The 25,727-nt window shown below is 40.7% G+C and overlaps 1 protein-coding gene across 6 annotated transcripts in view; it reads right to left on the bottom strand.

The window, feature by feature from the left end:
• Positions 1–12,151: 12,151 nt before the first annotated feature.
• HERC2 (HECT and RLD domain containing E3 ubiquitin protein ligase 2) overlaps positions 12,152–25,727 on the bottom strand; it is a 121,839-nt gene continuing 108,263 nt past the window's right edge. For all 6 annotated transcript variants that reach the window (XM_075265220.1, XM_075265218.1, XM_075265217.1 and 3 more), the window contains 5 exons: positions 25,450–25,562; positions 25,018–25,208; positions 17,066–17,171; positions 15,235–15,447; positions 12,152–13,071 (listed from right to left, as the gene is read on the bottom strand). In XM_075265220.1, the coding sequence (XP_075121321.1) occupies positions 12,799–13,071; positions 15,235–15,447; positions 17,066–17,171; positions 25,018–25,208; positions 25,450–25,562 (896 nt within the window). In that variant the 3' untranslated portion in view covers positions 12,152–12,798. The remainder of the gene's footprint in view (positions 13,072–15,234; positions 15,448–17,065; positions 17,172–25,017; positions 25,209–25,449; positions 25,563–25,727) is intronic.

The raw sequence follows: 25,727 nt of genomic DNA on the forward strand, positions 1-25,727 counted from the left end.
CGGTGCACTCCCTGCTGATGTCAATGATGGAAGATACGTCACTTCAGCCGGGATGGTTGACAAAGTTAGCTGAGAGTTTATTTTTGTAGGACGACCAGTGTTTTTTTTATTGATTTTGTTTTGGGATACATATGACTTTTTGATCACTTTTTATAGCATTTTTTTGAAAGAAGAGATGGTGAAAAATCATTATTTCTAGCGTTTTTTTTGTTTTTTTGTTTCACCAAGACGTTCAACGTGCAAGTGAAATAACGTTTCAATTCTAGATTTCATTTTATATAGGAAAGGGGAATTTTGGAGCTTTATTCATTTATTGATTTAGTGATCCAAGTGCGGTGCTCGTCACCTAGGGGTTAATGGTTGACTCAGTAATCCACTATTACTATTGCTAATCAATTCACTCCCATATATGTTGTGCTGCAGAGGATGAAGAGGGAAGATATCATCCTCTCACCTGTAATTTTCCTTTCCATAAATCCAGGGCAGCACAAACTTCCCTCCTTAATAAATTGATATTTTGCTGCATACAACATGTCTTATATTATTGTCTCAGGGAGATCTTGTATGCATCGATTCCCTCTGATATTTATTTCAAGGAAAAGAAAATTACAGGTGAGACAATTTCATCTATATACACTGGCAGACATGAAGATGAGATGGAGCTGTAGGAATATTGTATATACTATACACTTACTGAAAAGATGAGGTGCCAGTGCCACCTGCAAGATACTAAAATAGACAAATCCCCAGGTCCAGATGGCATACACCCCCGACTTCTGGGGAATTCTTCACAGTGGTAGACAGAATCTTATATCTATTATTTAAGAATTAAATAATGACTGGGTCTGATCAACAGGATTAGCAAATGCGGTGCCAATATTAAAAAAAGGGGGTCTAAAAGTGAGCTGTATAGGCTGGTAAGTTTAACATCCATAGTATTGTGGGAAAATTTGGTGAGTTTCTAGAAATGCTACCATGGAATATTTCAATGATACCCCTCTACCTCATAGATTGTAAGCTCTTGCGAGCAGGGCCTTCAGTCTCATTGTGTAACTTTACTATTACCCTGTAATGTATCTTTTTGTCTGTACACATTAAAGGCTAATAGATAAAATGAGATTAATGGGACTAGGTGAAAATATTTGTATTTGTTCGGCTCATAGATAGAAAAGGGTGGGTGGTTATTAGTGGCACATAGTCAGATTTAGTCATAGTCACCAGTGGGGTGCCACAAAGCTCAGCACTGTCCTCTTCTTTTTTATTATTCATTATTAACTGAACTGGTGTGGGTGCAGAGGAAGGCAATCAAGATAATGAAGGGAAGAAAGGATTACAATATAAAGACGGATTATCAAAGTTAGGTTTGTTCACTTTGGAAAAGAGATGGCTTATGGGTGACCTGATTACTCATACAAGTATATCAATGGACAGTAAATAGATCTTATCAATGATCTCTTTAGACTAATGTCTGTAACTGTGATGAGGTTCTGAGGGTTTTCTCAGCTGAACAGGATGAAGTACAATCCAGAATTTCAGGTGCTAGGTTCCAATTACAACTCTATTAGTGTCCTTAAGGCCTCATTCACATCTGTGTCAGTAATTCATTTGAGGAGTCCGCATGGGGACCAGCTACCAGCTGTAATGTACAGCAGAGACCTGGAGCTAATACCTGCAACCAGAGTCCACTCTGATAGCAGGCATTACTACCTCAAAGTTTTCCCCCAAAGTGTAAACATTGCCCCAGGAGTCGGCCCCACCCCATACCTCTCAAGTTGCAGGCTGGCTCCCACGCAGTGAGATCGCATGAGCTGACCCATTCCTGTGACAGCTGAGAGCCTTATGAAGGCTTCTAGGCTTGTCATAGTAATATTACTATTGCAGCTGGTAAATGAGCAGCCTCAGGGCTCATTCACATCTGCGCCCGGTCTCCATTCTGCAGGTTTCCATTTCCTTCACAAACCTGGGCAGGAGACGGAAACCTGCAGGCATCTTTCAAACCCATTCATTTGAATGGGCTTGAAAAGTGTCCGGCCGTGAGCACCGGGGAGGGTTTTATGCTCTCCGCGATTAAACCGTTTCTTTTTTATCCGGACACAGAGTCGGACATGCAGGACTTTGTGTCCGGTTTAAAAAAACTGGTTTTGCCACGGAGAGCATATAATGCTCCCCGGCGCTCACGGCCGGACCCGGTCTGACAGGTTTCCGACTTTTGCATGCAGAAGACGGAAACCTCAGAACGGAGATCGAACGCTGGGGTGTACCCAGCGTCAGTAGTAATGTACAGAATCTCTCATTGAATGCAATACAGTTGTATTGCAGACTGTGGGACCTGCTAATTGATGCAGATGGGGGCTAATAAAAATAGTAAAAAAAAGTTTGAAAAAATAAAGTTCTATATCACCCCCTTTCCCTAGAATACATATAAAAGTAGAAAATTACTGTGGAACCCATACACATTAGGTATCCCTGTGTCTGAAAGTGCCTGGTCTACAAACTATTTTACCCGTAGGGTGAACGTCATAGCGGGAAGAGGAATCAAAAGTGACGAACTGTCGTTTTTTTCACTGTTTTACCTTTGATTTGAATAAAAAGTGATCAAAGCAATAGACAATCCTCAAAATGGTGAAACTAAAAGCTACAGCTGCCAGTCCAACTTCAAATTTTTTTTAAATCTATGTTTCCCCTCTAAAGCCTAGGTGTGTCTTTTGGTTTGATATGTCTCATAGTTCGAAAAATACGGTAAGTCATAAAAACTGAAATAATGGTCATGGGAATAGTCATTAGGAGTAACGGGGGAAATGTATTAATATCCACCAGTTTTCTTGTCTAATAAAAATGGGCACAACTTGGGTTTACAACTTTTTTAAATGGCCATTACCAGAAAAATTGTCACAATTTGCAATTGTACACTGTTATTGCCACTTTCTGAAAGGGGATGTGAGCATAGGTCCTGCTAGTTTTATCACTATTTGTGCCAGAAATCTGGCATAAGTGATACAGTCCTATGAAAAAGTTTGGGCACCCTTATTAATCTTAATCATTTTTAGTTCTAAATATTTTGGTGTTTGCAACAGCCATTTCAGTTTGATATATCTAATAACTGATGGACACAGTAATATTTCAGGATTGAAATGAGGTTTATTGTACTAACAGAAAATGCGCAATATGCATTAAACCAAAATTTGACCGGTGCAAAAGTATGGACACCCTTATCATTTTATTGATTTGAATACTCCTAACTACTTTTTACTGACTTACTGAAGCACAAAATTGGTTTTGTAACCTCAGTGAGCTTTGAACTTCATAGCCAGGTGTATCCAATCATGAGAAAAGGTATTTAAGGTGGCCAATTGCAAGTTGTTCTACTATTTGAATCTCCTCTGAAGAGTGGCATCATGGGCTACTCAAAACAACTCTCAAATGATCTGAAAACAAAGATTGTTCAACATAGTTGTTCAGGGGAAGGATACAAAAAGCTGTCTCAGAGATTTAACCTGTCAGTTTCCACTGTGAGGAACATAGTAAGGAAATGGAAGACCACAGGGACAGTTCTTGTTAAGCCCAGAAGTGGCAGGCCAAGAAAAATATCAGAAAGGCAGAGAAGAAGAATGGTGAGAACAGTCAAGGACAATCCACAGATGACCTCCAAAGAGCTGCAGCATCATCTTGCTGCAGATGGTGTCACTGTGCATCGGTCAACTATACAGCGCACTTTGCACAAATAGAAGCTGTATGTGAGATTGATGAGAAAGAAGCCGTTTCTGCACCTACGCCACAAATAGAGTTGCCTGAGGTATGAAAAAGCACATTTGGACAAGGCAGCTTCATTTTGGAAACAAAAATTGAGTTGTTTGGTTATAAAAAAAAAGGCGTTATGCATGGCGTCCAAAAAGAAACAGCATTCCAAGAAAAACACATGCTACCCACTGTAAAATTTGGTGGAGGTTCCATCATGCTTTGGGGTTGTGTGGCCAATGCCGGCATCGGGAATCTTGTTAAAGTTGAGAGTCGCATGGATTCCACTCAGTATCAGTAGATTCTTGAGAATAATGTTCAAGAATCAGTGACGAAGTTGAAGTTACGCCGGGGATGGATATTTCAGCAAGACAATGATCCAAAACACCGCTCCAAATCCTCAGGCATTCATGCAGAGGAACAATTACAATGTTCTGGAATGGCCATCCCAGTCCCCAGACCTGAATATCATTGAACATCTGTGGGATGATTTGAAGCGGGCTGTCCATGCTCGGCGACCATCTAACTTAACTGAACTTGAATTGTTTGTCCAAAATACCTTTATCCAGGATCCAGGAACTGATTAAAAGCTACAGGAAGCGACTAGAGGCTGTTATCTTTGCAAAAGGAGGATGTACTAAATATTAATGTCACTTTTCTGTTGAGGTGCCCATACTTTTGCACCGGTCAAATTTTGGTTTAATGCATATTGCGCATTTTCTGTTAGTACAATAAACCTCATTTCAATCCTGAAATATTACTGTGTCCATCAGTTATTAGATATATCAAACTGAAATGGCTGTTGCAAATACCAAAATATTTAGAACTAAAAATGATTAAGATTAATAGGGGTGCCCAAACTTTTTCATAGGACTGTACCTGAAGTCTACATTAGTTACAGGCTGGCATGATATTCAGTGCAGGCATATGGCCCTGGAGTTTACATCTGACTTAGGTGGAGTTGCATCCTCTGCAAGCACAGGGATATGAAGACTGTGGTGAAAACACTATCTTAATAAATCTCTACCAATATATTTTATGCTTATTTCAGCTTTCTTAGCAAATTTGATTTGTATGATAACAAAGGTGAGATTTCATGAATTCTATATCCAGATTTACACTTGTGTAGAGCTATATGAGCACCTAGGCTCATATAAGTACGAGGCCCATGGATATATATATATATATATATGTATATATACAGTCCTATGAAAAAGTTTGGGCACCCCTATTAATCTTAATCATTTTTAGTTCTAAATATTTTGGTGTTTGCCGCAGCCATGTCAGTTTGATATATCTAATAACTGATGGACACAGTAATATTTCAGGATTGAAATGAGGTTTATTGTACTAACAGAAAATGTGCAATATGCATTAAACCAAAATTTGACCGGTGCAAAAGTATGGGCACCTCAACAGAAAAGTGACATTAATATTTAGTACATCCTCCTTTTGCAAAGATAACAGCCTCTAGTCGCTTCCTGTAGCTTTTAATCAGTTCCTGGATCCTGGATAAAGGTATTTTGGACAAACAATTCAAGTTCAGTTAAGTTATATGGTCGCCGAGCATGGACAGCCCGCTTCAAATCATCCCACAGATGTTCAATGATATTCAGGTCTGGGGACTGGGATGGCCATTCCAGAACATTGTAATTGTTCCTCTGCATGAATGCCTGAGTTGATTTGGAGCAGTGTTTTGGATCATTGTCTTGCTGAAATATCCATCCCCGGCGTAACTTCAACTTCGTCACTGATTCTTGAACATTATTCTCAAGAATCTGCTGATACTGAGTGGAATCCATGCGACCCTCAACTTTAACAAGATTCCCGGTGCCGGCATTGGCCACACAGCCCCAAAGCATGATGGAACCTCCACCAAATTTTACAGTGGGTAGCATGTGTTTTTCTTGGAATGCTGTTTCTTTTTGGACGCCATGCATAACGCCTTTTTTTATAACCAAACAACTCAATCTTTGTTTCCAAAATGAAGTTGGCTTCTCCAAATGTGCTTTTTCATACCTCAGGCAACTCTATTTGTGGCGTAGGTGCAGAAACGGCTTCTTTCTCATCACTCTCCCATACAGCTTCTATTTGTGCAAAGTGCGCTGTATTGTTGACCGATGCACAGTGACACCATCTGCAGCAAGATGATGCTGCAGCTCTTTGGAGGTGGTCTGTGGATTGTCCTTGACTGTTCTCACCATTCTTCTTCTCTGCCTTTCTGATATTTTTCTTGGCCTGCCACTTCTGGGCTTAACAAGAACTGTCCCTGTGGTCTTCCATTTCCTTACTATGTTCCTCACAGTGGAAAATGACAGGTTAAATCTCTGAGACGTTTTGTATCCTTCCGCTGAACAACTATGTTGAACAATCTTTGTTTTCAGATCATTTGAGAGCAGGCTGTCCATGTTCGGCGACCATCTAACTTAACTGAACTTGAATTGTTTTGTAGAAAGAAATGGTCCAAAATACCTTCATCCAGGATCCAGGAACTGATTAAAAGCTACAGGAAGCGACTAGAGGCTGTTATCTTTGCAAAAGGAGGATGTACTAAATATTAATGTCACTTTTCTGTTGAGGTGCCCATACTTTTGCACCGGTCAAATTTTGGTTTAATGCATATTGCACATTTTCTGTTAGTACAATAAACCTCATTTCAATCCTGAAATATTACTGTGTCCATCAGTTATTAGATATATCAAACTGAAATGGCTGTTGCAAACACCAAAATATTTAGAACTAAAAAAAATTAAGATTAATAGGGGTGCCCAAACTTTTTCATTGGACTGTATATATATATATATATATATATATATATATATATATACACACACACACACACACATATTTATGGGTACTACTTACCTTTCTGGGTAATGGGAAATGGCATGATAAAAAGGCATGCTGCACTTCATCAACTGACGTTAAAAAGGGAATGGATTAATGAAAGGCAATACAAGCGCTGCCTAAAGGAACAAAGAAATTGAATTTCAGGTAAGCGAATTCTCATTTTTACTGTGCATCCGCCAACAGCTCACATAACATATGAGAAATAACAATATAACTCCACTCATAACTCACACTTGCTGACTGCTTTTATAGTTCGGTTATACTTTCAGCAACCCTGAATAATCTGTGATTGAATACATATCCACCTACACAGCAGCCTACACATGAATGTACAGGCGAGAAAGTCATGCTCTTTATTATTAACTTGTTACCAACCCATATAGCCTCCAACTAGGAAATGGCTTTCTTTAAGGGCATTAATTACCAAAAATTGTTACTTTTCATCTCTGCTCTAAATAAGCAAATATAGAAGCTAGTGAGTCAGCAGTTGTGAAACGGATCTACATCTGTCCCAAATATCAAGTGAGGCATGATGTACAAGACTCTTTATGTTTTTTGACCTCACTCTGACTGCTTATATACTTAAAGGGGCTCTATCATTGGGAAAAGTCATTTTTAACTGAGCACATCCTTGCATAGCCTTTATAAAGGTTATTCCACACATACCTTTTGTATGTAAATCGCCTCAGTAGTTTTTGAATAAGTCAGTTTTTATTCATATGCTAATTAACATTCTCTGTGCACCGGAAGTGTCTGTGAGCACTCTCTATTCTCTATGTGTGTGAGAGCAGGGAGATGAGTCATCAGCACAAACACTAACGGAGTGCACACTGGAGTCTAATTAGCATATGAATAAAAACAGACTTACGCTAGGTTCACACCTGCCAGAAGACGCAAGGCACAGACCGGGTCCGGCCGTGAGCGGCGGTGAGCGTTTTATGCTCTCTGCCACGAAACCGGATTTTTTAATCCGGACACAGAGTACTGCATGTCCGACTCTGTGTCCAAATGAAAAAACCCGGTTTCGCGGCAGAGAGCGCAAAACGCTCACCGCCGCTCACGGCCGGACAGCTTTCTCACCCATTCAAATGAATGGGTGAGAAAGCCTCCTGCAGATTTCCGTCTCCTGCTCTGTTTTATACAGGAAATGGAAACCTGCAGAACGGAGAGAACAACGCAGATGTGAACGAGCCCTTATTCAAAAACTACTGAGGCAATTTACATACAAAAAGTACGAGTGAAATAGCCTTTCCAAAGACTATGCAAGTATGTGCTTAGCTAAAAATAACTTCTACAGTGATAGAGCCCCTTTAAGTAGATTATCCCTGGAGACTCCAGAATAACTCTCTAAAGCTGATGGATGTCAGCAGAGATCTTCCTAAAGACCCTATTGGAAGGTACGGCAACAAAAGTCGGAGCGGAACAGGCAGAATAACATCACCTCAAAGAACACTCAGCCCTTCTGTCAACAGGGTCCTGAAGGTTTGACCCATCCTTGGTTTGACAATGGTGCATTGGGAAAGTGTGGCCACAGCCATATCCACCTTTGGAGGCAGGCCCCACTTCAGGCACATTTCTTTCAGTCTTCTACAAACTCTTTTGGCCTGACCATCTTTAACCCGTTCCTGTCGGTGACATTTTTTCAATTTTTTTTACTTTTGTTTTTGACTCCATGCCTTCCAAACCCCATAATTTTTTTTTATTATTTTTTCCGTTCACAGAGCCATATGAGGACTTAATGTTTGTGAGACAAATGAATGGGTTCTTAAACTGAATGCAAGTCGCCCCCTATGCAGCTTTTACTGGGATGAGGCCGGAAACCCAAAAGGTGGACAGCGGCGCTAGTGTGAACACTGCATTAGCTCTTGGTTTCCCAACATATCAGCAAGTTACTATACCTTGCAGTACCGATATACAGTGTATGTGGATGAATAATGTACCTGTGTCTTTCCTGCAGATGCAAAGGTTCCCCTTTAAATTTACACCTTTTGGCTGGGACTTGAAATCCTACTGAAGAACCATTGCCCTTTAAACTGATATGATTTAGGCTTTATTCCCACTTGCTTATTTTCCATCAGTATTTGTAGGCCAGATGCAAGATATGGACCAACATGCAGAAGTGTGAATGAAGCCAGATATCTAATCAAAAACATGTCGATGTAGCAAAAAAACACTAGAAGTTGAGTGTTTTTTGCTAAAGCTGACCTGCAGGGTCCTCTGTAGAAATCCCCCTTCCTAGTGTTTTGAACCTTCGCATAGTTGGGGTTGAGCGCCGCACCTCCCATGAGGCGACCTGAAGCGAGCGCTTCAGGCGGTGCTATGCCAGGGCTTCAGGGAGGGCGGCATTTTTGGTTACCTAAGCCAGTCCAGGACAAGCTGTCCTGGACTGGCTTAGCATCGAGCGCTGGTTTGGAAAGGCCACTGGAGCAGCGCTCCTCCAGCAGCCTCCCCTCACGCTCAGGCAGAGAGCAGGTCATCTCCGTGCCTGCTCTCTGCCAGCAAACGGCGCTAAGTCCCGCCTCTTCATTTCACCACGCGCCCCCCCCCTCCGCTCCGCCCCCACCTCCCGGCGGGGGGCGGCTTTCTGTAGTTCGCCTCGGGCGGCAAAAGGGGCAGGTTCGCCCCTGGGGTTGAGGGTTCAAAATCTGCATCACAAGTCATAAGTCACTTTGCGTTGTGGATTTTAGTGGGCACGTAATTCTCATCCACTATACTGCTACTGTAGATCGCAGCAGCTTAACCAACAGAGATTTATGTAAACGTGTGGTGATCATGTTATGTGTGGTCCTGGCCTTACAGGGTGCACGAGTTCAGGCCACAAGCATTCATTTTATATATGGATGACCATCATTAGCTCTCCACTGGTTACAAGTTCAGTACATGGTCACCACCATTTAGAAAGGTAGCCTACTGTCCAATGACCTCCAGTTCTGTTCACTTACTGCAATACCAAATAATCCTACTCAATCATGTAATGTTGTACAGCGAAATTGCATTTCTCATTCTGATGTAAAGGTCATACACAAGCTGTTTGGGTAAAATATTCTACCTGGAGTACAAATCAAAGTTTCATAAATATGAAACAGAATTGTGTATGAACAAGAGAATGACAAGTGTATACTAGCAATGAATACAAGATTTTGCATGCCCTTGACCCTTTGCCATCCGCTCCAAAAGTGCGCGTTTTCAAGCAAACAAAAAAAAAAAAAAATCTTTGAAATCCAATTCTTTGATCAGTCTGCAACTCGACATTTTGTTAATTCCATCAGACTCCTTTGGGCTGTGCCAAAAATGTGATTCAACCCTTAGGCTTTTAACGCATTAACAGACACACCATTGGCCATAATCCACAATCCATTACGCTGATCAAAACACATGAATGCAGAAACAAACATTTGTAAAAGAAAAAAAAAGCACATTAAGTGGTTACAAAATGCATGAGCCATTGTCAAACCTCCCGCTCAACAAGAGGGAAATGAATGCAACCTGTAGAATGCAGGAGATTCCAAAGACAGTATTTACCCTATTACCTTGTGGGATATTATAATATAATATATATATATATATATATATATATATATATATATATATATATATATATAGTGTATACACACACTTAAGCTTCTTATTGTATCATCATACCAAACATAATAATCCAAATTCACTCATTTAGACACTACACAGTACTTTTAAATACATCTTTCAGGTAATAGATCTGGGAACTTTTAATGCTACAGTATGGCAGCTAGGTTTCAATCACTGTTATTTCTCTTCTACCAAGCTTTACATTTGGCACTGCATTTATACAGGAAGCCTCTGGGACTAAAGGTATGGAGATAAGCTTCCTTTCGAAGAAAAAAAAAAAAAAAGAAGCAAATCTGTGCTTCTAGTGCCACCTATTGGATGGCAACAAGCCTATACATCAGTGTGTAACACTTTAAGGAGGCCTTGGAATATTGTATATGTGCCAGTACAGACTCATCTGCAGACATCTCTTCCAGGGTCATTGCCATTCACCACTGCAGAGCAGAACAAGCATTTGGCTGGATGAAAAAACATCTGTTGAGATGTTGGGGGTACTGCGTCCTCATAAGGAGAGAACCATGAAGCTATAAGGAGTGTTGTAGGATATGCAACGCTCCTCTGGAAAAAAGGATTGAAGATTAGCGCTTTCTCCAAAACAACAAGAAAGCTTTGCCTCTAGTAGATGATCTAAACCTCTGTTCACTTGAATGGAATGTTGAGTTGTATTTTTCCATCAGTCTAATGGTAGTTGTTGTACACACTTAGGCTTAAGTATGCCATTGTGTATGATGATCTCATTTAGTCATACAGTGGTTTGTCCATGGAAACTATTTATAGAGGACACAGAATACACATTAGGGCAGGGAATAGGTTTGTTCATGAATATCTGTTAAGCTTTTCTACATCAGTAAAATCAGGCACTCAGTATTAACAATTCTATGGCACACAATGTAAAATTGACTCTTTCAATGGGTGTATTGAGTTTTGTGATAAGATATCAAGCAGTAGTGTGCTGTCACTGTCAAATACAGCCACTTAACCTTTGCTACATGAGTACCTGCTCACCATTCCTTATTCCCTTCTATGGTCAGTTTCCTTTCCCTAGGTTTTGCCATTTAAAGGGGCTCTATCATTGGGAAAAGTAATTTTTAACTAAACATATACTTGCATTGCCTTTAGAAAGGCTATTCCACACCTACCTTTTGTATGTAAATCGCTTCAGTAGTTTTTGAATGAGCCAGTTTTTATTCATATGCGAATTAGCCTTCAGCGAGCACTCTTCTCTCTGCTGTGTGTGAGAGCAGGGAGAGGAGTCAGCAGCAGCAGCAGCCTGTGCTGTACATACAGCACACAGTGCTTGCTGAGACTTCCGGGGTGCACACTGGAGGCTAATTAGCATATGAATACAAACAATCTCATTCAAAAACTACTGAGGCGATTTACATACAAAAGGTATGTGTAGAAGAGTCTTTTTAAAGACTATGCAAGTGTGCGCTTAGTTAAAAATGACTTTTCCCAATGATAGAGTCCCCTTTAATACACTGATGTAAAATAGTGCTATCTTCTTCCATCTACATAGATTAATGGATATTTTAACTATCTATGTTCTATCTAACTTCTGGATGCATTCTCCAGCAGTCTGCTGCTCAGCACAATCCAGTTATCAGACATTGACCTGCAGTACCAGACACTGCCACCTCTTCAGATACGCTGTTGTGCCTGCGATGACTGAGCAGGGTTTAGAAACTCAGGCCACTACCTATCAGTTTTATTTTAACAGGTACCTTTGGGCTTACTAGGTTAAAAACATCTCAGTTGTAAGGGCTAGTTCACACAGAGTCTTTTGGCAGCGGATTTTGACGCGGAACCGCCTCAAAATCTGCTGCCAAAAATGGCTCCCATTAACTCCCGCTGGCCCAAATACCAATCCACTCAATTACCAAAAACTCCCAAGATATTCACTGTTCAATATTTATGTATCATTTTTGCCATTGCTGTATAACTCACTAAAACAGCTACGCACTAGGCTGACACGGTAAAATATTGTAGTGACACAGTTTATTCAGAAGGACAATGGATTGCATATGTCATGGAACTAATCAGTTATATACATATTTCCCATAAAATGTAATGACTGTGACAGGAGTTCGTTTAAAGCAGAAAGTGGGAGCGGAAATATACAAACATAACTAGTATTAGGAAAACACTGGAATATCCCTTATTTCTCTCATTTCCATGTGACCGGAAGGAATACTGATCTGCTGCTTCCGAAGACGTTTTAATAAGCAGGTTGCCAGGAGAGGGAAATGAAAATGATTAATACTTTCATGTTCTCCACTACACGGTTATTTGCAACCATTAAGAAATTACACAGGTATACAACACTAAATAGAAAAAAAAAGAAAAACTATTGCACTCACATGTAAAAGGCTGTGCTGCCTCACATTGGGACACTGCACTGTTTGTTTTTGTAATAAACATTTACAACACATATAATAAAACACAATATAAGTGCAGTGTAATAAGGAATAGGCACCTACGCATCGCTTTCAAACACAATGTAAAAGTTCAATAAGTCTTTCTTCATATATCTGTAGTAACTACTGCTAAACTTTGGACTGCCAATTTGCCTTGAATGCAGGGAGTCTCAGTGCATTAGGAGAGCCCACTACTTCTGTCATGGCTCCCTTAGTGTCCTGTAAGGTAGTCCTGTGTAGAGTCTGAAGCAAACGAATCGGCATCTTCATTATCAGAGTCATCACTGCTGTCATCTGCGGCTGGCTCGCCAGTAAGTGCAATCCGTGCATAGTCGTCAGTGTCTATGGACTTGCAGAAGTGAATAGCATATTTTAATTTTTCCTCAAGAACCTGCTTGCAAGAATATCTGGGAAGCTTCAGCAGGAAGAAACATGTATAGGATTCTGGAAGAAAATGATCTGGAGGGTTATACTTATCCAGGACCTGTTTAGAAATGAGATAAGAAACAATATGAGAATACTAGTTGTATTTGCTGTATTATATTCTATATTATTGCATTTAATATTATAAAAATGGTTCAAGAAAAATGGGTTAAAAACGTGTAAGACCTGCCATAATCTGGCGAATTCTTCCCCAATAACCCAAATCTAAAAAAGTAGTAGACCATCACACACAAGCTTGAAGGAAATTTAACATATTAATAAACCTGCAGGCCTTATGCAGCTTGTAGCAAGAATGTGGGTACTAGATCAGGAGACCAAATATAACAGGTCAACGGCAGTTGACAAGCTCTGGAGGCCTAACATAGGTATCTAGTATTGTTGGCATTTATGAAACCTAGTAACAAAAGGAACAAGAGGATGGGGGGAAATTATCAATCCTTCCATGTTAGCCCTTCTTCAAAGCCCTTTCTTTCTCCATATGTGCATCCCCCCATTCTGTGCCTTACTTAATACATTGTGTGAATGTGGGCAGAGCAGGGCAGGCCAGGGATGCCTCGGCCTGACATACTTCTTATAACTCAAAGCAGTTTTCCGGCGTGAGTTATAATGGAAACTTACACCAGTTTCTAACTGGCAAAGATCTCCATTCTGTCGCAAGGCTATACACTAAATGCGTCACAGCTTCTTCATAAAACAGTTGTCCTCTGCGCCACTCGGTCCCATTATTAAAAGGCAGCCTGACGCCAAAGTAAAGCATATTAAACCAGCAGCAACACAGATAGATCAGACTCATCTGTGTGTAACACATTTTTCCCCTAGAAAATTGGTACTTCATTTGTCAAGGTATTAATTTCACAATATGCAAAGAAAAGGTCTGCACCCCAAGGACTGCTCCATTACTCCAAACTGCTACACCCCACACTCAAATATGTCAGCATGAACGTGACAGCACAAGGCAAGCTTTCAGCATAGCTCCCTGGCCTTGTCACTCAAAGAAGGGAAGGGTGAATGAGGGCATATTAGAGAAGTGTGGAGAGTAGCAGTTTGGAGCACTGAGTGGGGCTATGGTTCCAAACTCATCTGCATATTGTAAAATAAATGGATATGTGACCTATGAGCCTGACTTATCCAATGGTGTTGCTAGTTTAACAGGTTTTACTCTGGTGACAGACTCAATTTAACTATTGAATAAACATTGCAATATTTTTACATATGATTGATTTCTGAATATATATTTTTGTGACCATTTTTTGTTCTTCTTAATGTTATACAGACTTCCTTTAAGCATATGAAATGTCAATCTTAATACATCTGCCACAGTATATACTACATGGCAAAGTATTGGGACACATATCTTCATCACTGAATTCAGGCGTTTCATTCAGTCCCATTGAAGTGTGTACCGTTCTGCCATTACAAACACACAAGTAAAGAATGGATTGTTCAGAAGGGGTCTGTGAATCTCAGCATGGTGCTGTAATAAGATGGTAGCACAGCAATAAGACAGCTTGTGAAATTTCTCCCATTGGTATTACTGAAAAGTAGAAAGTTCCTTAGACTCAGTGTAGATATCTTAATGCTTCGGCATACTAAGACATTTTGGACAATTGAAAGTTTCCAGCTTTGCCAACATTTTTTTATTTCTATGAAAGGTGTTGTGTTACAGTATTGTAATTGCATGTATATGGTGTAGAGTCTACACTGCATATAGTCTACACTGTAGACTGTTATAACACATACAGTGGCAGTCGTGGCAATACAATAGCATTGAGATAGAAGCAGGTGTGTACAAGACATCCACACACACTTGCGAGAGTGGAATGGTGTAAATAAAAGTTCATTTCAGACTTACATGTTGTCAACTACTAAGTTTGAAAATGTACAGTAATAGCGGGATCCTCCTATGCACTGTTTAGCTGCATTATGGCAGCCTGCTAAAATATTTTACCTCTGCAGCCAGATGCCGGTTATATGTTGTGGCCCATATGTGCTTTTACACCAATTTGAGTTGTGTTTTTTTTTTTTTTTACAGCATATTATATTGGCAATGTGACTTGTACATATGCTTTTTCACAGAATAACCAAAGATGTTAAATCCCCGATCCACCAGTCCCTGTACTTTTCCATAAGTGGACAAGGAACTGGGACGTCATTGGGTGCACAGATAGCAGTAATGCAACTTTAGACAATGAAATCAGTTTACCTGAATGACAAAATCTCTGCCTCTGAAGTCTGCTATTGTTCGAGGAAGTCTGGTTCTACCCCACACAAATCTGAGGAACAAGGAACGCTCAGTGTTTGAGAATGACTCCATCACATCCCAGAACCACTGAATGAGAGATGCTGTGGGCTCAATCCCTTTATACGTGGCAACTGACTTCAGAAGATGAAGGGGAATATCTGGGCTTCCACAGACCTAACAAAATACAAAGGACAATATAGAACAATTAGCCAATTCCAACATAGGCAAATTATGGAGGTACTGAATGGAAATGTGAAATCTTCAAGGTACAAGACAATATATTTTATAGCGATACGGTTCATCAAATCTAGTGAAATTAACTTGGCAAGATGGGGGATTTTCAACACTAAAGCACTATGATATTAAAGAAAATACTCATATCACACTCCATAGGGACTGCACTCAATTAATTGGATTTCTCATGGAGGCAACTCAGGTTGGAAACCTCCAAATGACTAGAATGTGCTAGGAAGTAATTTGCAAAAAAGAAGCTCTACATTAAATGTGTTACATCCAGCAAATCAATTAGCCCTCTCACAGACTGAAGTATAGCTCCGTATTCAGAAATATTACTGACATGCAATCTACAATTCCTTAACCCCTTCTAGACTAGGCTACTTTTTTATTTTTCTGTTCATAATTCATATATTGTTTTTCAACCTTATGGACAATTTTCAATTTTTTTTATTTTTTTATTTTTTAATACCTAGAATTTGGTGATTAAAAATAATTGTTAAATTTCTTTTGTATTCTTCAAACACACATAACTAAGTTTCAGACTGTGTGCTCAGCTGTGTAACACTGGGAACCTGCTTGCAAACCATTTAAACGAAAAAAAAAAAGTTTGGTACAAAAAGGATTCCAAACGATTGGGGGGGTGTTCACACTTGCGCTCATTGTCCACTTTGTGCAATCCGGCGGGTTTCTGTCTTCTGGCACGAGAAACTGGACAGGAGTCAGAAACCTGGCGGTCAGTTTTAAAACCCATTCACTTGAATGGATTTGCAAAGGTGACAGTCTGGGAGAGTCTTCTGCCTGTCCGCAGGGAAAGTGTTTTTTTTTGTTTGTTTGTTTGTTTTTTAGCCGGACACAAAGTCAGACAAGTTTTGGAAATTTCGATTTTTCTCTCTCTACGCCATACATCATATGGAATAAACATTTTTATATATTTTTTTTTTTATTATTGTTTTGGCATCATCATACATGGCGATATCTAATGTGTTTATATATCATTCGGTTTATTTTTACATGGGAGCCAGGGAAAAAGAGGCAATTTAACTTTTTACATATCTTTTGCTTGTATAACCATTTTTAAAACTTTTCTTTAAATTTTTATATTTAGACTCTCTATGGGACTTGAACATTAAGGAGGGTTTAACTAATACAATATCCTGCAACACAACTATATAGCCTTTGATAGCCTCCTGACTGTCAAGGAAATTGCTCGTACCCGCCCCTCAAAGCAGGACCCTCCTAAGATCGATGATTGGTATCAATCCAAAAGGCATCTGCATACAGTCACTACCTGCAGAGATAATTATCTACATATGATATGAATATCCGCCAGCAAATACACCAAGGGTGGACTGAATTTCCTTGTATCCTGCACACCATGCACAAAAAGGTTGCTCTGTAGTGCATAACTTTAATTATTGCAGTTGCTTGCCACAGAACTTCATCCCACACATATTAATAGGGTTTGTATACTTTAGTTTATATATTTAGATGTTCATGCCCCTAATAAGAAATATACAAGCAGTGTAATAAAAGGGAGTACACAATAGTGACATACCATGGTTTCAAGTTCATAACCAGTAAAGAGTGAAAGAAGCGGCACTGGAACCACACGTGCCATCCCCTCGCGCACTGCAGCTACCTGCTCATCAAACTCGTGCAACCTGTTGTGAAGAGGAAGTGGAATAATCACAATTATAATCTAGGAACCTATTGAAAGGTCTGTGTGTATCAATAAAACAGGCTTAGGCTACGTTCACATCTGCGTTTGGGTTTCCGTTCGGGGGATCCGCTTGTGAACCCCCCAAACAGAATCCTAATCCACTTAAAAAAAAGAGTTGACCTGCGGAAATCTGTGGATCCCATAGGCTGTAATGGGGTCCACCTGATTTCCACCCAAATAGAGCAAAAAATACAGAGAGAAAAGCACTTTTTTCTCTGCATTTTTCAAGCAGAGAGGGGAATGGAATCCCCATACAGAGAGCCATCGCTGGTGTGAATCCAGCCTTATGTTTAATGTGGCTCCAAGATAAGCTGACCATACTTATGAGATAGCTGTAGGCTGGCAGCCAGCTCTCCTGACTTCCCTTTACATATGCAAACCTTTATTATGAGGTTTTCATGTAAATCTTTTATCTGTGCTGTGGATGTGTCCAAGTTATGACTACAACGCACACACCGCATTCAAATGTCCTGTTCGTGACTTTTTTTTTTTTTCACTTCACAAAAGTGGCTTAGGGTCATATTTAAGGCGCCCAGTAGAGTTGTGTAGAGCATAAATCTCCACACCTCTACTCTGCAGGCGCTGTCAGAAGACTGTACAACAGATCTTAAATTTATGCTAATGATGCAATTCCCTGGAGTGTGACTGTAAAGAGTACTTCCTAAAATAAATCAATAGTACGGAGGAACATAAGAAACTTTGTAATGTCTTAAAGAAATAGGTTTCAGCCTCCAATTATTAGTTATTTTATTTTTTTATATATATATTATTTTTTTTACATAGACGTCAATGGAAAGAGGGAGGAGGAGGCTGCTGGAGATTAAACACAATAACTGCAGTTGCTAAACCTTTACACTGGGTGAGAGAGAGTTCCTTTGACACTGCTGTATTCTCAAAAAAAAAAAAAGACTGCACAGAGCGAGACAATAAAATCAATTAACAGTTTCCTCCTCCTCCTCATAGACTTGTGTGTGAGAGCCAAGTACCAAGACAGTTTACCTACATAAAACCTAAGAGAAGAAAAAGAGGAGGAAAGTAGCCTAAATAAGTGGAGAACTAAACATATATTTATAATGATATATAATCCATAGTTTCTTATATTCACATGTGTTATTCATTTATGAAAAGCTACTTTACAAATCAGAGGTATACTTTAAGGCCAGGGCCCCACGTGGCATAAACGCCACGATTTGCCTGCCTCTGCAAACTTTCTGTCAAAAGCACTGCGGGAAGAACCACAATGCGTTACCACCACGTTTTTTCCTGCAGTGCTTTTTTGCTGCAGGATGACTAATGGGACCTTAGCCTAAAAGGATTATGCCATGAAAATTATTTCTCCTTTATCCACAGGGTAGATAGTAACGACATGATTTTTGACTGCTAAGATCCTCACTGCCCCTTCCCACACTGGTGGTGAAGGAAAGTCCTAGGCTTTCTTCAGCGTTCCTACTGAAGTGAATGGGAGCGCTATCCACCACTGGTCATGCCCACATTCAGCATGGCTTTGTTCTGAATGTGCAGTGGGGGGAAAGGATATCTTGTTCATGGTATAATCTCTTTAACTATTAATTTGAGGCTAGGGGTGCGCTTTAAATGATATATTTTCTTTATTTCTTAAAACTAAATAATGGAAAATGACCTGAAGCGGGAACAGACGTTTTCTAAATGCTTCTACATGTATTTGTCTAATGAAAATCAATAGAGCTTTTATCTTAACAGCTTCTGATTTTCGCTAGCTAGGGGCAGGAGTCCTCTTTCAAGTCTATGTGTGGTATTCTGGTTTACATAAGGGGCCTCGCTAAATCCTAAACTGGAAAGACATGAATCATATTCTTAAATCCCACTGCTTGCACTGACAAGTGCCAAATAGACCTCGTGTAGTTCTAGAAATCATTTCTTATTTCTCAAATTGAGAAAATCCCAGGACTAGATTGTATGATACAAAACTCTCCCTCTTATTTTCACAAGGTAGATAAAACAACCGGACGTTTTTCAGCAAATTTCTCTGTAGCTGAGCATTTTCAGCCTATCATTACTAAGTAGTAGCAAAGAAAGACAAACAATTTTCTTTCATTTTCAAGTAGCAGGGGTCAGACATTTTTATGTCTCCAGTCGTGCTGGCAGTATTATGGGCAGAATAGATTAACAGAAGGTAACATTACTTCAATACAAGTCCCGTAAATGTTATCTATCCATATATCTCTCTATACACACACACACATATATAAATGCACATTTATCTATATCCACTAATTTATTACATATATACATGTAAACACACACATTAGAAATATACATTATATACAGTACTGAAGCCTTAATAGTTTATTTTTGTCAATCAAAATAAAAGTGAATGAACAAAAGAGAAAATTATTAAAATTTGGTGTAAGCACCCATTGTAGGCTGAGTCCTGGAAGTGATGGTATGGCCCCACAGAGCCTGTCCAGGATTATATGAAGAGACAGAAGGATTTGAGCAAGCCTACACCCACTGAGGATTCTCCAAGGTCTTAGTTCTCCAAGATGTTTGGAACAACCTCCTTGCTGAGTTTCTTCAAAACCTGTGTGCAAGTGTATCTAGAACTGATGCTGTTTGGAAGGCAAAAGATGTTCTCACCAAATATTGATATAGATTTCTCTTTTGTTCACTTACTTAATGGTTTATTTATTTCAATTACCGTAACGCTTCTATTTTTGAAAACTCTTACTTTCCATCAATTTCCCCACACATGCTTAAAATTTTTGCACATTACCAATTATTTACACATGTCTGCGCGCGCGCGCACGCACGCACACAGTTTCTCATATTGGCTCAGTGACTGAGGTTTCAACCTAACATATTTTTCTGGCCTCATGCATTTATCCACAAATGACAACTATTCATGGGGTCAGTCAACACTGCACCATGGTGTCTATCATTTTAACAACAACAGGGATAAATGCAGCGCTGTGCATCTTGTTAAATCTGGCAGAATTGGTGACAGAGGCCTCTGCAATATGGCTTCTGTTTATAGTCCAGATCCATTGTACTACAGATTAGAGATGAGCGAGTAGTATTCGATTGAATACCTCCCCTGCATAGTTATTGGTATAAAAAAAGCACCAGGGAAGGTGGGAGGGAAATCAAATTTTTACTGCGTTTACCATGTGGCATTCGACCGAGTACACCAATAACTATGCAGGGGAGGTATTCGATCGAATACTACTCGCTCATCTCTATTACAGATATCAATGTTATTCAAGAGGCTCAAATATTTCACAATGGTATCTGTTGGGATTCCATAGTAATGTCTGTTGTTTTGACAGTAACAATAATGCTAGACTACACTTCTTACCATTAAATGTGACTGATAGCTGCTGACAGGGTGTGGATAGAGTCCCTGACATTAGTGTATTTTAGGACTGGTCAATACCTATAATAACTATAACTGACATTATTGTCTTAAAAGTATGCTAGATGAAGATAGATAGATAGATAGATAGATAGATATGAACGCCGTTTGTTCTCATCCATCATAAGGTTCACACCAGCGCTTGAACGTATTCTGGGGTTTCTGTCCCCAAACCCACTTAAAAAAAAAAAATGCGGAGAAAAGCTTCTCTCTGTATTTTTCCCCTTTCAGGTGGAAACCTGGCCGACTTCGATATAGTTTATGGGGTTCACAGGTTTCCTCAGGTAACCGCTTTTTTAAGCAGATTAGGTTTCTGTTCAGGGGGTTCCCAAGTGGACCCCCGAACATAGGTGTGAACCTAGCGTCAGTCTGCATCCGTTCCCGTTGATGCTAGTGTAAAAAAAAACATTGTTTATTTTTGTAATGGAAGAAAGATGCACGCACAAGTTTTTCTTCTGCCATAAAAATAAACATAAAGGAAAAAACGTTTTTTTGGGGGGTTTTTTGAACATGAGACTCAATAGAAAACACAGTGGATCTCCAGCACATAAGATCTGATTCATGGTATTACTACTCGCCTAAAAAATTCTTATAAACAGCACTGGATCTGTGACCCTATTCTTGTCTTCTTTTGCCAGCTAGCGTACATTGAGGCAGGCAGCATATATATATTCAGAAAATTTGCAGAGGGCTATATGGTAATAACCAAAACAGTCCTATTTCCTTCCATTAATCACCTGTTGCTCCCTGGGCCCCCACTGTTCTCTGCTTTACGGTCCCTGTGACACATAGGAAATGCCTGCATAGCCAAATGCTGAAGAGTTTGGCTGTATATATTGACCTAAACGTAATGTTTACAGTAACATGGAGAAACTACAAGCCATTTTTAATTTTTCTTAACAGATAAATAGAATTCTTGTTATTGTGTGTTAATAAATAAAAACTGAGTTAGAGTTCCACTTTTTATTCATGCTTTTCCCCGTTCCAGGCAAATATTATATATCTAAATCTTATATGTGCACGTTTTTCTAACAATCAGACTTTAAAAAAACTGATGTATTTTCAACAAACACTGCCCCATGGTTGTGGCCTTGAATTTTCACATAGGCTTTGTTACAGAATGGCACATAGTTGCATAGATTTCTGTATAAGGTTGGGTTAACACCAGCATTGGCACTCCGTACGGAGATTTAGTTCCCGTCTCCATTTGAAAAATGCAGAGAGAAAAGTGATGCACGCAGTGCTTTTTTCTCCGCATTTCTTGCCCTTTTCAGGCGGAAACTGAGCGGATCCCATTATAGTCTATGGGGACAATGGGTAACCGTGGTAATGCAGATATGAACCTAGTGTAAGCTGTAGAAACACCTTATGTGCTGTAGCACTGGTTAGAATTTCATTCTGTTTAAACAACATCGAACAGCAGTTTATAAAATACTGATGTCAAAATCAAAAGCGATATTTACCACCACCCACATGGTACCAATTTGGGAATTTGTAAGATATGGAAATGATCACTACAGATCAATTGCAAGGAGCAATTGTTTTCACTCAATGACTGCTGTCTCTTTAACAAGCTTATTTATTACACAAGCCAAAAATTATATGAACCGCTGAGTGGAGACAGGGATATTTTTTAAAGAGGACCTTTCACCGATTTGGGCACAGGCAGTTCTATATACGGGTATATATCTTTACCCGATCTGTGCCCCGGGTAAAGAGCTATCGGTCCCGGTACCGTAGTCCTGGTACTGTAGCTCTTTACAGTCAGAAAGGTGTTCCTGACAGTCAGAGACGTCCTTCTCCACAGCAGCGCCTATCGTGCTGTGCTGTGTGAGCGGGGAAGAACTCCCCCCTCCCCTTCTGATAATACTCGTCTATGAACGAGTACTGTGAGCTTTTCAGCAGTATATAGAACTGCCTGTGCCCAAATCGGTGAAAGGTCCTCTTTAAATGGCCTAATGTCTGCCTGTGACCATTATATCAATTATCAGCACCCTCTAGCGCCATGATTTTCCCCCTTAAAATGGCCATACACAATAGCAATGAACCCAGGAGTTTTCAGCTGGATCCTCCCAACTCTTCCCTGACAACAGATGTTGGGGGAGATATAGATCGTGCCTGAGATTTCAACACGACCAATACTTTTGTACTGTGAGTAGATAAACTTCCACCTGAAATATCTGGCAGTAGCATTATCCCCTCTCTCCATTCCAATAACAAAGTTGGGGAGACAGCAACTAGCTGAACAAGCATTTATCTGGCAACTAAAACAACATATAAGGCCATCCCTAGACTGTTCAGCTATTATGAAACTACAACTCCCAGCAAAGCCTGAGAGTGACGGCATGTATAGGAGCAGCAGTGCAGCTAACTGCATTTGGATGAAAACATTCCCACCTGAATTGATGAAAGGTTGCAGGATGTTGTTGGTTAAATTGACATATAATTCACCCCACTGTGTGACCATTGACCAGTGGGGTGAGGTTTCAGTTGGATGCACCTAGCCACACCATAGCCGTTGTGTGTGGTGTTATCCTGACAAACAGTTAACAACTGCTGAAATCAATTGTAGCCAAATAAGAGAATGACACTAGAGATGAGCGAACACTAAAATGTTCGAGGTTCGAAATTCGATTCGAACAGCCGCACACTGTTCGAGTGTTCGAATGGGTTTCGAACCCCATTATAGTCTATGGGGAACATAAACTCGTTAAGGGGGAAACCCAAATTCGTGTCTGGAGGGTCACCAAGTCCACTATGACACCCCAGGAAATGATACCAACACCCTGGAATGACACTGGGACAGCAGGGGAAGCATGTCTGGGGGCATAAAAGTCACTTTATTTCATGGACATCCCTGTCAGTTTGCGATTTTCGCAAGCTAACTTTTCCCCATAGAAATGCATTGGCCAGTGCTGATTGGCCAGAGTACGGAACTCGACCAATCAGCGCTGGCTCTGCTGGAGGAGGCGGAGTCTAAGATCGCTCCACACCAGTCTCCATTCAGGTCCGACCTTAGACTCCGCCTCCTCCGGCAGAGCCAGCGCTGATTGGCCGAAGGCTGGCCAATGCATTCCTATGCGAATGCAGAGACTTAGCAGTGCTGAGTCAGTTTTGCTCAACTACACATCTGATGCACACTCGGCACTGCTACATCAGATGTAGCAATCTGATGTAGCAGAGCCGAGGGTGCACTAGAACCCCTGTGCAAACTCAGTTCACGCTAATAGAATGCATTGGCCAGCGCTGATTGGCCAATGCATTCTATTAGCCCGATGAAGTAGAGCTGAATGTGTGTGCTAAGCACACACATTCAGCACTGCTTCATCACGCCAATACAATGCATTAGCCAGTGCTGATTGGCCAGAGTACGGAATTCGGCCAATCAGCGCTGGCTCTGCTGGAGGAGGCGGAGTCTAAGGTCGGACCTGAATGGAGACTGGTGTGGAGCGATCTTAGACTCCGCCTCCTCCAGCAGAGCCAGCGCTGATTGGCCGAATTCCGTACTCTGGCCAATCAGCGCTGGCCAATGCATTCTATTAGCCCGATGAAGTAGAGCTGAATGTGTGTGCTTAGCACACACATTCAGCTCTACTTCATCGGGCTAATAGAATGCATTGGCCAATCAGCGCTGGCCAATGCATTCTATTAGCTTGATGAAGCAGAGTGTGCACAAGGGTTCAAGCGCACCCTCGGCTCTGATGTAGCAGAGCCGAGGGTGCACAAGGGTTCAAGTGCACCCTCGGCTCTCCTACATCAGAGCCGAGGGTGCGCTTGAACCCTTGTGCAGCCTCGGCTCTGCTACATCAGAGCCGAGGGTGCGCTTGAACCCTTGTGCACACTCTGCTTCATCAAGCTAATAGAATGCATTGGCCAGCACTGATTGGCCAGAGTACGGAATTCGGCCAATCAGCGCTGGCCAATGCATCCCTATGGGAAAAAGTTTATCTCACAAAAATCATAATTACACACCCGATAGAGCCCCAAAAAGTTATTTTTAATAACATTCCCCCCTAAATAAAGGTTATCCCTAGCTATCCCTGCCTGTACAGCTATCCCTGTCTCATAGTCACAAAGTTCACATTCTCATATGACCCAGATTTGAAATCCACTATTCGTCTAAAATGGAGGTCACCTGATTTCGGCAGCCAATGACTTTTTCCAATTTTTTTCAATGCCCCCGGTGTCGTAGTTCCTGTCCCACCTCCCCTGCGCTGTTATTGGTGCAAAAAAGGCGCCAGGGAAGGTGGGAGGGGAATCGAATTTTGGCGCACTTTACCACGCGGTGTTCGATTCGATTCGAACATGGCGAACACCCTGATATCCGATCGAACATGTGTTCGATAGAACACTGTTCGCTCATCTCTAAATGACACCAAATCTACCGTCTACACACCTGTAGCCGATGGCAAGCCTTACATACTCTGCGCGATTGTCAAGGGTTATGTGTGTGTGCTTGGAGCTCAGCTGTATGTCTTGACCGCTTGCACTGGGCACGGTGAAAGGGAGAATCATTGCTTCAAACTCCTCTGATGTTGCCTCATTGTCTCGTATGTACATAAGTCCAGGAATAAAGTCTTTATCCACCTGAGATAAGAGATGAAAGGAAAAGATACCTTCAAAATGCAAATGTTGAATAAGGGTTCATTTCCCCTGTTAGGACCAGGCCAGTCAAGGATAATCTTGAATTATGTGCTTATGGGGAATCGTGAGAGATTATGAATTAGTATTTCTTTATCCCTCCACAAAGAGAGGTATTAGGCTACTGTGACAGCGAGTGCACTTCTCCTGATATTACCATATATTATGTGCTTAAATCCGAGCTTACCTCACTGAGGTCAGCAATTGTCAGATTCATGCCTGCCAGCTGCTTCCATACTGGTTCGGCCAGATTAAGACTTAGAGGGCTCCCAGTTCGAATTGCAATTCCAAGAAGCACACCTAGAGAGCGAGAGAACAGAACTCATTTAATAGTTTGTGAGTCGCTAGTTATTAAATAGCCCAGGATATTACTCGGAATATGACTTTCATTTCTCTACTGCACATCTCAACACATAGCTATGGGCAACTGTGCTGGGATTTTTTCTGTATTGGTTCTCATTAACA

The sequence above is a fragment of the Leptodactylus fuscus genome, chromosome 2 (genome assembly GCF_031893055.1).
Source record: "Leptodactylus fuscus isolate aLepFus1 chromosome 2, aLepFus1.hap2, whole genome shotgun sequence".
NCBI classification, from domain to species: Eukaryota; Metazoa; Chordata; class Amphibia; order Anura; family Leptodactylidae; genus Leptodactylus; species Leptodactylus fuscus.